At 48.0% G+C, this 15,908-nt stretch overlaps 1 protein-coding gene across 3 annotated transcripts in view; it reads left to right on the forward strand.

Moving 5' to 3' along the window:
- Positions 1-15,908, forward strand: part of MDN1 (midasin AAA ATPase 1) — a 2,688,524-nt gene that overhangs the window by 1,896,676 nt on the left and 775,940 nt on the right. For all 3 annotated transcript variants that reach the window (XM_069606482.1, XM_069606484.1, XM_069606483.1), the window contains exon 66: positions 2,911-3,146. In XM_069606482.1, the coding sequence (XP_069462583.1) occupies positions 2,911-3,146 (236 nt within the window). The remainder of the gene's footprint in view (positions 1-2,910; positions 3,147-15,908) is intronic.

Below are 15,908 nucleotides of genomic sequence, written 5' to 3' on the forward strand. Positions count from 1 at the left end.
GTCTGGCATGGATTCACAAGTGAACCCCCCCTTCGTCCCCTCGGCAGCTCTTGTTGGTCATACTGCCACTTTACATGCTTACCAAATCTGAAGATGACTGCCAGAGGAGGGGCTTACGGGGAGGATTGTCATTGGATGGGGAAAGTATGACCCAGAGGACAGTGATTGTTTTAGAGGAGAAATAGTTTTTAAGTGAAAGTGAAACCGTTTTTTCTTTTACCAAGGATTCCCAGCCTGACTACGGTGAATATTCATGAACTTGTGAATCCATGCCAGACCTATGCTGGAGAACAATAGTTACAGGTAAGTAACTTAAACCTTACTGATCAATTGTTTTAAAAAAAAATCTTCTAATCTACTAATTCTGTGGGGACTTGCACTGTAACGTTTTTTTGAAGGCTAGCCTCCCTCCCGTTGTTTCCCTCTGCAGCGTTCAGGCACGGGGGGAGGGGGAAGAGAGGAACTGAAGCATGGGGCCTAGTGATGTGGTATTTATACGACACCTGACATCACGACCGGAGCCGACGATAGAGCACCCGGCAAGACGAGGTGACGGTTGGCCGAGGTGAGATTTACTACACCTCCTGTCAAAAACGTTTTCGGACAGCAGACCTGGTTGAGATAATCTATCAAGATGAGGAATCTGCAGGAGAAGAATCCATGGAAAGATAATTGCAGTAAGTAATTTCTCCTTGGTCTGCAAAACCACATAAGAAAATAGTTGGTTAGTGTTATACTAGCAAGGTCTAAGGTTATAGAGGAAGTTTCTTCGCACAGCAAGGCTTTTAAGGTCCAAAACACAACCCTAGCTAGAGCTATTTCAGAGAGGACTACTTGACAAGCAGCAGAACAACTAAAGCTCCTGCTGATATTTTCTAGTCTCAAGATGCAAGAGGATTCAACCAACGTTGGAGACCCTGTTAAAGTACTCGGTAAAGGGACACAAGCAGCGGCTTGAGTCACAGGTAAGAGGGGGTTGCCTTGGACAAATCTACATGAACTCCAACACTCTGGAGTGACTTTTCGTATTAAGGTAAGCAATACCTTTTTCCCCACAGTTCTTTGGGTTTGAAGAAATGTTAGTGGCTGGATTCTCCTCGATGTGGCAGCGCTGGACCCGACCTTCGGATTCCTGGTCTGGTGACAAAAGGCAGGACAATGGACAGGATCTCTCAGCAGCAGTCTTGAGGGAGGACCTCTGACATGGATTTCAGCAACTTTTCAGGTCACTCAACTGTTTTGGCACCTTTTGTGCAGCACCAACAAAGGACACAATTCGCCCGGTCAAACTTCTTCTGATTCCTGGAGTCCAGCACTGCTGAGGGAACTTGGATGAGTCGGATTGTGTCTCTGGGGGTTCACCTGGAGCTCAGCAAAGACGTGGATGAATTTGGCCTTTCCTACGACGATCCACTTCAATTGGGTCGAAGGTCACCTTCTGTTGGGGGTCCGCAGCTCTGTAAAGTCACATGACCTCTGGAGATGGCTCTGATCAAAGTTCGTCTTGGGACCGTTTGTTCCCACCAGTCAAAGAGGAGGAGTGGTTCTCTTCTGAGTTTCTCTGTCGCATTGAAAACTGGGTCAGGGCAGCATTGGTCACTTCAGTGTAGCAAAGCGTCTCTGGGTGTCTTCTTCGGTTACTTCTGTTTCCATTTGTCGACTTGCCTTTCACCTCAAGAACCTCACCTAATATACTGTTTCTGCACTCACTCCTCTGCAATCTCTCTCAGTAGTTTACAGAAAGGGTTGGGTAGCTGTCGAAGGAGGACACCCTGACCGCCAGTGGGAGCTGGTTCCATTCAGGCACTCAGGCAGACAAAGGGCAGGGGAGTGAAAAACTCTTCCCCCACTTCCTGCCTGCCCAGACACACTGGATCCTGGGCCGGGACCCCCCCCCCCCCCCCAAACGAAAAACACAGACCTCCCCCTCCCAGAATGGTGGTAGAAGGGCTAACAAAGAACAACCATGCTAGAAATGGCGAACAATGTTGGTACTTATGCGCCCCTATAGTGCATTACAGGGACTGTGAATACAGTCTTCAGTAAAGCATAGCACCACAGTCAGTAGAACACGTCCGCTGCCTGCAGCCATAACTAGAAGGTTGTCTGTGACTAAAGTGTCACAGGAGCAGAAAGAAGGGGGATTCTGGGTATCCCCTTGGCACTCCACATAAGGTGATGTGTGCCCATCTCTTAGAATATAACGTTTTAGGAGAGTAGTTACTCTAGGATAAAGAGAAGAATCCCTAAGGAGAACCCAAAGGGTTCCCAGCAACACCTCCCATTAGGAGCTGTGTGCTGCAATAGTAAATTACAGATGCCTTAAAGAGATATGGCGGAATGTATACTCCATAGGACAGGTAAAACATAGAACCGAGTTCCAAAAGACAGAGCCCATAAGAATGAACGAGTGGAAAAAAGGGCCAGCAAATAGTGCTCAGGGTCCTACTAGTAGAGCGGATGAAGCATAAAAATGATGAATCTCCGTAACAAGATGGTCTGATGTTCTGCTGCAGAGTGTAGGTAAAATTGGCGGAAATGATGTACTGGGGCCAACTGCTGCTCCATATACTCTAAGTAATGGGGGCCAATGACTCAAGTGAAGCTGCAGTGCACCCTCTGGCAGCTGTGTGAAATCTTAATCTACTCTGATCCTGGGGAAGATCATTCAATGATGTGGAATCTGGAAGTATGGACTTAAACTCCTGAAAGAATGTGATCAAAGGTGATTTGTTTCTCAAAGCCCTTGGCAAGAGGAGGTGTAACACTTCTCGTTATCATGCTTAATACCTAATTATGCATCGTTTACTAAGACTTTCAATAGTCTTTTTGCAATTTGTTCCTGGTGTTGTATATTTTCAAGCTGAAAAATTCCACATGTGTTTCATGCTGATCCGTTTTATTTTGTAGGTGCCGATTTGAACCATCACCTTCTCGGGAGCCAACTGTTGGCCAGCACACTCATACAGAACACTGTGTTTGCTGATTCTTCCTCTGAACTTGTACTACATCACGAAAGCTCATATGACTTCTATCAGCACCCCAACCTTGAGCAGGTCCGGCATTGTCAACCTGTGCTGAATGAGTTCACAAAGGAAGTGAAACAGTTGCTGCAGAAATGGTGTGAGCATCCTGCTCTCACACAGGTTGGTTCATTTCAGTATTTCATGCAAATAAGATGGCTTACTGTTGGGAACAGTTTTCTATTTCCTGCTTTCCTTCAATAGACATCTATGGAACCCCCAAACTATTTGCTTTTGTTTTTAACCTGTTCTGACTTTTGAAGGTAAATCTTGCGGCAGTTTTTGTACCACCTTTGATGATGCTGCAACCATTAACCCTCTGGGTAAGGCTAACTTCTTTTTTCATCTCTCTCCTTTTCAAACCTTGAACCATGGTAAAGGCGCGCCAATGCGCTCTTGGTAGGGCCAGCGCTAAACACAATTTGAAATAAAATAAATAAAACACCTAACTTGAAAGCCAAATCTCTGTGTAGGTCAGGGGTGGGAATCCTTTAGCTCTCCAACAGTTTTGGGCAACAACTCCCATCATCCTTAGACATCACAGCCAATGGTGAGGTATCATGGGAGTTGTTGAGATGGTTTTGTAGAATCAGTCCTGGTGTACAGGTTTTAGGAGGCCACCCTTGTTAAAGTGAACAGGAGAACTCTGAGAGGTTACCCAAAACCCAATCAAGGTAAACGTGAAGAGCAGTCAACGCTATTCTCAGAGCAGTGGGAGTCAGGGGACAACAATGAGTCCACACATCAGTGAAGCGCACAGTGCTTCAATTTAGACAGCAATGTTCTGAAATATTTTACTTTAGGCCTCAAATACACACTAAAAAATGAAACAATCAGGTCGGTGACATTGCACAGCACCTTATAATAAACATACAGTCACCGTAGGTTCTTAACATTTCAAGGACTTAAATCAGCAAAGCAGGGGAAATAAAGTGATGCAGTAAAGATGGAACCAAGTCACACGTGATATTCCCTAACTTCAGCAATCCAATCCCTGAGATTATTAGGGCCTTGTGCCTAAATGTCACACTGCTTCTCCCCAGAATGTATCTGTAGCTGGTAACTATATTGTTCAAAAGAGGAGATGCAACAAAGTTACTAGGTAAGTAAAACGTGTTCTTATCTTTCAGGTTTTACTACTCAGGTTAGATGACCAAAAAACAGTGGAATGGAAAAGAGACTTGTACTCAATGTGATCTTATGGCGGATAGGGGGTGACAGATGCTTTGTGTCCACCACCCCCCAATCTACTACAGATGCCAGCTAGTTACATCATAAATCAAGTCCCTCACACAACCAGCATCATTCTCTGTCCTATTGTTTCTCTCTGGCACTACCTGCTTGACAGCCACTCCATGATTTTGCTCCTTCTCGCCTTCCCTTTGCTACTGTTTCCCCTGGCTCTCACTTTCTGATGTTCTGCCTCTTGCCCTTAAGTGTTGCTATGCCATGTTTTGAGGTCTGTTGCTCTGTCACTCTGCCTCTGCTATCTGTGCATTGTATTTTTGCTGTTTCCCCTCCTACATTGTGCCGTATCGGTTGATATAACTTCTCTCATGCCATTACTCTGGCTATATCTGTTTTTTCATTTTCTCTGTTGTGGTTGCTACTCCTTTTGATGATCTTTCTTGCACTGCCACTCTTATGTTATTGGGCTGCCTTTCTCTAGTCTGGATTTTCTATTTCCAGCTCTCCCAATCTGCTGTTGATATGTGCTTTCTTATTTTACCGTCTCATTTTACTGTCACTGTCTCCTTTGCTCTGCTTCCATCCCTCACTCCTATTGTGTGCATGTCCTATTATTTGCCTGTTTCCCTTCTCACTATCTTTGTTGCTCTCTTAAGTAGCTCATTGGTTTCTCTCTTCCTGTTGCTTGAAAAATCATCTTCCCCTTTAAATTTAGATGGGCGCGGCCCTGGCGGCACCACTCCCCAGTCCTCTTTTCCACGTCTACAGGAACGGACTGCTTTCACCAGTGCTCCTGGGCTAGGTCTCAGGCCTTGTAATTCCATGTGCTCTTCCCCGCAGAAGTATTCTTTCTTTTTTTCTTCCAATTATAAGGTACGGCTCTGTCCTCTGGCGCCACGCTCCTCCCTGGTGCATATCGACGATGGCGGGTGTACAGCCTGCGAGGATCCCTTCCCAAACGTCCATCCCTCACGCACTACCTCTGGTGCCTTGGTCCAGACCATGTATGGGATGGCTGCACGCATGCAACGCCTTGACTGCGCACACGCTGAAGAATCGGCTAGCCAGGTGGAGGGAGCGCTTCAAAAGATTGCCTCCAGAGGACCTTAAAGCATACGTGAGAAGGAAGACCAGGCCCAAGGTGTAGGTGTCATGTTCTCCTCAGCACCCGGCAAGGGCGACTCCTTCCCAGAGAATCGCCCAAGCGGGAGGAACCTTTCAGGTTCTAAAACCAGCAGGAATACGGAGGCTGCCTCAGCTACTGGGCCTTGGGGGTCACAAGATCCTACTGATGCTACCGCAAGGCTCTATTACCGGGTCCCAACCTGAGGGGCTCTGCCCTAGTACCGACCCATGTCTGAAGGGGCCCCTGTACGCAGCACTACCAGCCCCTTGGCCGAGGGCACTCCACCTACCAGGTCTCTACCTGAGGTGCAGGGATGGTCGCAACCACCGCTGCTCAGCATGCAGGTGGAGGCCGGACCCAGCTCAGCAAGCACCACGACTCGGGCACGTGGCGCGGAGCAAGACAAAATGGCTACTGGGCCAGACAAAATGGCAGCTCACCCGGTGCCCTTCCCATTCGGAGATCAGGCAAGGGAGAGTACCCTTCCAGGTGGGATTGGACAACACCGGTCACCTGGTCCACATCCTCCACTTGGCAGGGAAGGTATGCATCCCCCAACTTGGCGAGACAGGGCACGCCGAGGACACTGCCGCCTCTGGAATCCCGCAGGTGCTCCTATCCCATTAGGCACACTGTCTGCGTGCAAGGACAAGTTCTTTGAGAAGTTCCTCGCCCTCCTGGGATCACCACAGATGGGTACCAGCCTCAGGGACATAAACGGGGGACATGCTCCTTCCGGTACAGCCACAAGCACCCACTGAGGTACCACCCCTGGGTCCAGCTCAGCCCCTGCACCCCATGCCCGTCCCAATCATGGCAGCTCCGGCTTAGCCACCTCAGCAGCCTCCGCCACTGATAATCAGCACGCCACAGCTGCCCGCGCCCAGCACTCCTCCTGCTGCACCAGATCTGCTGGACACAACGGTGGACACAGACTAGGAGAATACCCAGACACCCCATCGTCAGCCAAAGCATTTCATGAGAGGCTGGCGGGTCTGGCTGAGTACCTAGGCATCCCGCAGCTACAGGTGGAAAAACCCAAGACAGGGGTCCTGGCTGAGGTTCTTAAGTTACGTCGTCCTACTATACCTGGAATTCCACTTCAAAAGGATGTCGAAACCTTAGCCAAAAAAGGCTGGGTCAAGACACTCTACACATCCTACCAACAAGCGTCTCAACGCGAAGTACAGGCAAACGGAAGGGGATTCCCTCCTATTGGCGGTGCATCCCCAACCGCACTCCTCAGTGATAGCAGCTGCATCACTATATTCCAAGCCACAATCTTCCTCAGCGGCTTCGGTATCTGCACTCCTGGGCAAGGAGGAAAAGCTCTTGGAAGTGTTCGGAAAGAAAATGTACTCCTCTCCACCTGTGTCAGGCCAACGCTGATGCCATGTTGGCGGCTGTCAATCAGAAACTGTGGTGGGAGATCGCAGATTTCCTTCTAGAGCTCCCCGCCCATAGCCAGGCACAGTTCAAGGCTGGGTTGGCGGAGGCCAAAATCGTGGGCCCAGGATATAATGGAGTCCACTGTGGCCCACATTGACTCCTCAGGCCGTGCCATATGTATTACCACAGACATGAGAAGGCCGGCCTGCCCCAAGGCGACAAAATTCAACCCTGACGTGCAGGAGTGCATACTCAACCTGCCTTTCGAGGGGTGACTTGTTCCATTCGACAACGGGTGAGGAACTTGAAAAGAAAAAGAAGCGCTCTGACAGTGAAATCTTTATTCTAGGTCCACACCCAAGACCTACAGTCAAACGCACCAGCGCTCGGATAAAGGTCGGGCATTTGGAGTCTTTAGGGGCTTCCAGGAGAAGACGGTCCAGACAACCGGACGGATCCCCTAGCCAGCACAGAGGCAAGCAGCACAAGGCGACTAACAAGGGCTTTTTCCAGTCCCCAGCCTCAGATGGAAAAAGGTTGCGACAGGTCCATCCGGATCCACGAGTCTCCAGTGAGGGACAGGCTTGCCCTTCATGTACACTGCTGGCGGGCAAAGTTCACAGACCCATGGATCCTCTGTCTCCACGTGCTTCCAATTCCTCCTGCTCATCCTTCCCCAATCCCCCCCATACCTTCCCTCTGCTCCTGCAGATTGTTACAGCAACTCTGTTAGCGAAAATCCACTCGCTTGCAGTGAGCAAGGTAGTGGAACAAGTCCCGGCCTCACAGCGAGGGCTTCTATTTGCAAATTTTCACCATACACAAAAAGAAACCGGCTGGAGTGAGAGTTGTGTTGGACCTTTCCTCTTTGAACCTTTCCCTTCCCCTCCAAAAGTTTAAGATAGTTACCCCAGCCTCAATTGCAGAGACCTTGTGTGTGAGAGACTGTATGTGCTCCCTGTATCTGAAGGATGCCAACCTACACGTCCCGATCTGGGAACCCCATCAGTCTTTCCTGAGGTTCAGGGTCATGGGTTTTCACTTTCAATACAGGGGTTCTACATTTGGACTTCATTCCGCCCCCAGGGTCTTTACAATACTAATGAACGCAGTGGCAGCGGTGTCCAGTCATTTGGTCGAAAATAAAAGATCGAATGACCATTTGGTCGAATACCAATTGGTCGGGAAAAAAAAGGTCGAATTTATTTATTTGTTTATATATTTTTTTTCTTTTCGGTTGGTAAAAAAATAAAATAAAGAAAAAGGGGGTTAGGGGGAAGCCCCCCATAAAAAAAGACAATTTTTTCGACCATTTGGCATTCGACCAAATGGCATTCGATCATTTGGTTTTCGACCAAATGACTGGTAACCGTGGCAGCTCTACTCTGGGCACAGGGCCATCACATTTACATGGACACAGTATACGATCTGGGATTTTCTATCAATCTGAAAAAGTCGCAATTCCTGCCCACGCAGAGTCTGACGTTCCTGGGTCTTATATGGGACACAAGAACCGAGAGGATCTTCCCCTCAGCGGACAAGATCACAGCTATCAAGAGGGTCACTGGGCATTTTCTCAGCAGACAAATGACCTCGCTGTGGTGGTACCAACACCTGTTGGGAGTCATGGCGGCATGTCTCCTCGCAGTGCCACACACAAGGCTCAAAATGTGTAACACTCACCTGATATCCCCAGGGGCGTCTGGAAGGCTCTGGGATCTGGAACCCCGGATACGTAGTTGCTCAGCACGGAATAATGAATCTGCAATCACAGAAGGAAGGATGTGTGATAACTGTCTCTAACGGGTGCATCTTCCACCTCCCTCTGACCGACCCCTCTCCCACTGAGACTTTCTCACCTCAATTGTTTGTAGGGTGAGCTATCCGTCCTGCATCTGGTGCAGGGGCGCTTGGCGTTTGTTGGCGATCTGCCCGAGTTGCTTCACTGGTGCAGTGCGCCTTTCTCTGGGTCCAGACCTGCTGTGACCCTGACTCTGCTGGTAGACAGGTAGGTTGGTTAATTGTAAGTCTTAGTTCTGTTTTATGGTGGAATCCCCTTAATGTCTTCATCGTCTTCTTTTCAGGTGCGAAGGTTTGATGCTGTCGTGCAGGATGAAGAGGCACGTTATAAGGTAAGCAAAAGCGCGAAACACAGTGTTCTTTATTGTCTTTTGAAGCTAACCTGTGTTCTCTTATTCTTCTCCTCACATGCTGCTACGGTGCTCAGAGTGAATGAGAGCACAGTGAAAACTGACCCCAGGGATCTGTTGAGGTATGTTAAGCGCTTTGCGGGCGTTAAATATTGAAGGCGAACCTGAATATTTCTCCTCTCTCTTGCAGGGTATTGCTGTGGAGTTCCGGATGGAAGCACTGCATAGCGCGATGGAGTTCAGGTAAGAATGATGGCATTCAATGTTTTGGAAGCGTACGCATTCTAATATTGTTTTTCCCTTTCTTGCTTTGCAGGTCGCGATGTTTCGAATGGGAGCTGTGGCCGCAGAATGCTGCGATTCCTCAAGCTAGTACTCACAGGTGATGTTTCTTCTTCTCTCGGTTTCCACAGGATGCGGCCAGGTTGAGATGCTGAGCGTAGGATGGTGTATTCTCAGGTAAAACAAGTAATATTGTTCTTGCAGGTTTACAGGATGATGCTGAAGACCAAGAGCTGGACACGGTGAGTGTCACGCTGCTAGTTGCAGAATAACGCAAATCATGTTCTGCCAGCCTGGGTGTGGTTTATATAGCCCATGTAAAATAGTACCAGGCCCCAGCCACACCCAAGACACTAGACTGCATGGCTTAGTTAATAAGAACTGAGCCATGCGGTTGCTTCCATGTTGGATTTAACGACCCATGTACATAAATGAAAGCAAGCCTGAAAAGTCCCTCCTTACCACATATGAGCCTCGTGCCAAAGGCGCCAGGAATGGCTCCAGGAGCCTTTTTGCAGTGGTTTTAAGGCCCTTAGGGTTCTGGTGGGAGCCTGCTTGGGGCACAGCTTGTGACCCCCAACAGTGGTCATGACAAAATGAGGAGGGTGCAGGTGCACTTCCCAGCCTCTTGGAATCTGGAGAAGGGATCTTAGGCGGGGCAAGTCAGCATACCATAACCTCTCCACCAAGATCTAGTCTGGTGGGGGTACAGACACCAACCCACGGATAGGCAGGCCCTTCCGGCAGCCGGCACCTCAGGTCACCATTACCACAGACTTGTCCCTAGAGGGATGGGGGGCTACCCTGTACAGCCACAGTGTCCATGGTGTATGGTCATGTCAAGAGCAGCTGGAGCACGTCAACTGGCTCGAGATGATGGCTATCTGGCTTGCCCTCAAAGCCTTCCTTCCCATGATCACCGGCAAATCTATTCTCATTCAGACAGACTGCTCCACCTGCATGTATTATATCAACAAGCCAGGCGGCACCAGGTCTCCTCCCCTCTGCAGACTGTTGATCGACATTTAGGAGTGTGCTCTGGCGAACTGCATGCACTTTTCGGCAATCCACCTCCCTCGGATTTCAACCTAGAGGTGCACAGGCTCAGCAGGCTGGGATCAGACCACTACAAATGGCAGTTGAACGAGGGGATACTTCAGGGGATCTTCACCTGGTGGGGTCACTCGCAGGTGGACCTCTTCGCCACCAGTGCTAACAGGAGATGTCCCCAGTTCGCCTCATGGCTGGGGCGAGGCAGGGATTTGTTAGATGACGCAATGCATATCCTGTAGAACAACATGAACACGTACGCTCCCCCCGCTCCCCGGGTGCAGAGTCCTATGAAGGGTCAGGCAGTCACAGATCCTTTGGCTCATTCTGTTAGCGCCGTGGTGGCCAGTGAGACCCTGATTCTCAGAAATTCTCGGCCTGTTTGATCAGCCCCCGGTACACCTCCTGGTGGGCCCAGCCCACTTACTCTCCCAGCAAGGGGGCACAGTGGTTCACCCAGCTCCGCAGATGTTTGCCTTTGCAGCTTGGTTCCTTAACAGGTTACCCTGAAGCATCTCCACCTGTGCCAGGCTAACCTGGCTATCACAGGGAAAATGAAAAGGCTACCCCACCATTGCACGCCTAGGTAAAGAAGCCTGCTGCTTATGTTCAAGCACTGAAGGCCAGTACTCAACAGGAAAAAATGGTCCGATCAATTTAAAAAAATATTTTATTAAAAAAAACATTGCAAGTAGAATATTGGGGTCCTTAAGTAGTTAAACTAGTGCAACACAGACTGATGGTGGCCTTAGTACAAAGTGTGAATGCAAAGCATTGTTAATATCGAATGGCAATTCACTATAGGTTGTAACTACTTAAGGACCCCTATTGTGTCCATATTTTACTTGTGATACGTTTTTTTAATTAAATGTTTTTTAAATTGATCTGGGGTACCCTATGTTCATTTTCCCTGTGTCACTTTTGCTCCCTCTAAACACAGCCCCCCCCCCCCGTAACAAAAAAGACGGTTTCACCCATTGTATATTACAGAACCTGGCTATCATACAAGGGGCCAGGAGCGACTCTACCAGGAGCCAGTACAAAAGCAAATGGACAATGTCCTGTCATTGGGCAGAATCAAAGGAAATTGACAGATGTCACACATATCTAGTGGCCATTGGTGCCTACAAGAAATCGGGCGAGGTCTTTTCATCCTCAAATGCAGTGGTTAAGAGGCACTTGGCTGGTCTGACCCGATTGTATCCACCTATCAAAAATACACACCCGGTCTGGGACCTTAATATGGTGCTGGGTGCCCTGGCGCATAAACCATTTGAGCCTATGGCGTCCCTGGACATCAGGCTAGTTACCATCAAGGTGGGCCCTGTTAGTGGGCCTTACTTTGGCACGCTGAATCAGTGAAGTCCAGCCCCTGGTTGCATCAGAGCCTATACTACATTTCACAGGGACAAGGTGGTGCTTAGAACACACCCCACATTCCTTCCTAAGGTGGTCTCCTCTTTTCATCTGAACGAGGAGATAGTATTACCAACATTCTTTGCTGACCCTAAAGATAAGGCTCAGAAGGTACTGCACTGCCTGGATGTCAGGCGTGCGCTAAGATTCTACCTGGACAGAACCAAGAGCTTCCGTAAATCGGACGCCCTCTTAATCACCTTTGGGGGATGAAAACTATGGAGGCCTCCAAGGCTTCCATAGCAAGGCGGATGCTTATGGACATCAAGGAGGCGTATGAGGGGCAGCAAAAGCCCTTGCCAGCAAACATGCACGCCCAGGCCATCAGAGCCAAGGCCACTGCAGTATCTTTCCAAAGGCACGTCCTGTGGCAGCCTGGCCTATCAGCAAGGCGGCGACGTGGGCTCTGCCTTCTGCAAGCACTACTGCTTGGATGCCAGCACCAGGTCGGATGCTGCATTTGTACAGGCAGTGTTAAAGAACTTCTTAAGAGGGGCTACTCTCCACCCTGCGGCTACATTCAGTTGTAATCGCTCATACAGTATGGAGGAAAGGGGACGGGACATAAAAAATAATTATAAGTTACTCACCGTAGTGACTAATGTACTCCTAGTCCATAGTCCCCTTTCTTCCATACCTCCCATCGTCCTCCCCCTAATAGAACTGGAGTCATTAGGCAATGTTAATATTGTCAACGCGTAAAAGGGGGCTAGGTGGGGGCGCATGGTCCCAGGGCTGTGCCCCCATCTAAATTTAAAGGGAAAGATGATTTTTCTGGTGAAAAAGGTTCCGTCTCCCGCCTCCAGCGAGGGATGCCCATATAGTATGGAGGAAAGGGGACTATGGACTTAGGAGTAATTAGAGTGAGTAATTTATACTTTTTACATAGCACCAATAAAAATTCAAAAAGCTGAAAATGCCTTTTCCATTTGCAAATCTAGTGCAGCTTTACCATTGGGTGTTCCTTTTTAGATGTGTGCAAACCTTCTTTTGGCCGTTAGGCTGGGAATTCTGCAGTTGGAGGTTTGCCTCACCAGATGCACTTGTTCGAATGCAGATGTTTTATTGGCACTGTTTGCCATTAAAAGTATAATATCCCAGAGGAGATGCGTGTTCTGAGCAATTACAAGTATTGCAGCCCTCATGGCATGTGCTTGTTCTGAGCCATTACAGGTATAGCAGCCCTGATGAAATGTGTGTTCTGAATCACTGAACATTTAGTCGTCCTTTTGATAAGTCGAAAGCTAAATCAGCTCTGTTACAATTGATTGTTACCTGCATCTCAAAACACTCCTCTAATGCGAACGCATTAACTCAACTATCAACAAGATATGAAATAACATGTTATACACTCTCTGCAGCAGGGTTATTGACCTACTGAGCTACCTTTCCTAACAGGCTGTTTCGGAAAGCTGCATAGGGTTAGGGCACTGCCAGTTCCAAGTGAGACTTGCCTGACATAACTGGCTTGTCAAATTCCCTCCGCCTGTTTGGGCTATCCTACATGAGTCAGGAGATTCATAATGAGGCTTTGAAATGTGCTCGATTTTTGGCAGTAGGACTCAGTAATCAGACATGGGAGAAGCAGAAGTTTAGAAAAGTGCAAGACCGAGTAGGAGGGATTGAAGTATGTGACAGCAGTGCCATCTTCTCACACTGTCCACCAGTATGCATCACACCAGCTCGGGAGGATGGTGGGGAAGGATCTACGTGACAATACATAATTATTTACTGTGAGGTCAAAAATCTTGCATGTACAAACACATGTTCTGTATTTTTAATGCGAGGTGAGACGACTACGCCCACCCCACACACAGATCCCCCGCTTTATTAAATACCCCAGCTCCACACCATCTTTTTATTTGGGGGAATTCATTGTTTGTCATGCAAGGGTTTCTCCCTTGCTGTAATGGGATTCTGTATTTTGTAGTGATAATGGTGGGAAGAGCTCAGACACTCTTCTTGCTCAGAAAATGCCATCACATGTTCATGCTTTGCCAGCAGCTCTGTTAGGAAATTGAGGTACTGTCCCGAAATGTGGGCATGATGCAATCAGCCCTGCTGTGAATAATTGGCATTGTGCCATGACATGCGTATAGCAGCTCTGCTGATAAATTAGGCTACTTTGCCTGAATATATAGCAGTACTGTTGAGAGGTACTGGTGCAATCTGTGCCCCTGGAAATAAATACAGCACTGCTTCTACCTGCATGCATTAAATTAGCTTGCAGTGGGTGGGTGGTCACAAATGGAGTTAAAGTTGAGACCACACGGCCAGCTATTCCCTGCTCTTTAAGACTAACTATGTACAGTGCCCTTTCATGCATGCGCTTCCAAGCGGACATATACAATCTTAATACTAAAAAAAACACATCTTATAGAACACCAGAAGCTTTAAATTCTCACAAATGCCATAGAGCTACTTACTGGGAGGCTCTGAAGACATCAAGAACCGCAATCCATTAAATGCAATTGATGTGCTTTTCTGTGATGAAAAGAAAACAAAGTAGGAAATGCCCATGCTACTGTAACGGCGCTGCCTCTATTAAGGCAGATTTAAAAAGAGGAAAATGAAGCATAAATGCAGCCCTCGTTTACGACCATTTTCAGTTTATGCAATACTACATGGGTTCTAAACCAATGTGAAAATCATGTTCATGATTCAAAACGCTTTTGCTTTAATAACACTGTAGAGTACAAAATGCAAGCAGTTGAGCCAAGTTAAAAAAAAAAACACAAATTCCCTTATACATTACTCAAAGTATTATCTTTATAGAATCATTAACAGAGGAGAGTGCTGAAAAATAAACAGACCAGGACTCATCCTGGTGGCTTCTTTCAAGGAACTGTGGATTGCTAAAGTTAAGAGTGGATTTTCAAGCTGCTGTTGGCCAGGCTGTCACCAGTGAACCTCATGATTTATGGGGGGTGCTGCCACAAATAGCCTGCGTAAGCTGTACGCAAGGAAGAATTAAAAGGGCTGCATTGACTAGATTTCTGTGTGTAAAATGGCCTGATGCGCACCTTATCTGGGTGGCTGTTTCCTGCTGTTGGTTCTGGTGAGAGATACCCAGGAGCTATGGGTGCAAGTATTATTCCAGTCAGGTCCAGGAGCAGAGTGCAACCCTTGGCAATGGAGAAATACAAGCTTCACCAATGCAGACCTCTTCGGGACAGTTTACCAGACTGGGCAAAGTGAATTCCAATGACGGAAGTCGTTCTTTCAGTCGCGGTTGTAGAAGTACTTTCAGGATAAGATCACTTGAGGCTGTGCGGCTGAAATTCGGCAGGAAGGTGACTTGTAACACAAGCAGGCAGCATCAAAGTTCTGGCTGCAAATATTGGAATGGTGACTGCCATAGCGAGGCAGCCCACTGGAGAGCTGGACAGTCCACCGGGGTGGTTCAGCAAGACTTCTGAAGGCTCAGGCGGCTGGATCCTTGAACACGTAGAGGCGGGTTTGTCCCACCAGTCCAGTGGTTGAAGCACTGCACAGGGCCTTCACAGATCAGGTATCCCAAACAGGCTTGACCGGGCCAGGCGCAAGAAGGGATTCCGGTCCTCTTTAGGGGGTCTTCTTTGGATCTTCAGTTAGCTGTTCTTCTGCAAGGGATTCTCGGCTCCAATGCGGATCCGAAGAAATGGCTGCAGGAGTTCTTCTTATCCAAATCCAAGCCCGGAAGCAAGTGCAAGTCCACCAATAGTAAGGATCTGCACATTCAAACAGCCATTAGTTGTCCAATCAGGGACGACTATTGGTTTCACTAGTGCCCCATACCCAGACTTCCTGGCATGCCCCATACCCAGACTTTCTGGCACGATAGATTTGGGGTGGGACCAGACAGTCCCACCTGATTTGTGGGCCACACACACACACACACACACACACACACAAGGCATCAAAAACCTGTGAAAGCTGCAGTTTAAAAGGTCATTATATGGGATTTACTGACCTGGCAGGACAGGAAGAAGGCCAAACAACAATATGGCCAAAGAACAAGTAAAAATCTGGCGGTTTTAGGGCACTAGCCACGTTTTGTAAACGTATGCGGTAAACCCGAATGTGCACACTAGAAATAACACAAAAATGGTAAAAATATAATTGCCACCAGCTTATCTTTAGGAACATTTAAAAGTAACCAGAATTCCCAAATGTAAAAGGCTTGGGTGATACAGAAATATCGCCATTACATTGCATTGGAAGATTCTGTGTGCAATGTTAAAAAGTTATGAAATGTAAAAGACAAAAAGGGAAACCATTTCCAGGTAGTGATGCTATGAAGGG

This window comes from Ambystoma mexicanum, chromosome 4p, assembly GCF_040938575.1.
Source record: "Ambystoma mexicanum isolate Mex_15411 chromosome 4p, UKY_AmexF1_1, whole genome shotgun sequence".
In the NCBI taxonomy this organism is placed as follows: Eukaryota; Metazoa; Chordata; class Amphibia; order Caudata; family Ambystomatidae; genus Ambystoma; species Ambystoma mexicanum.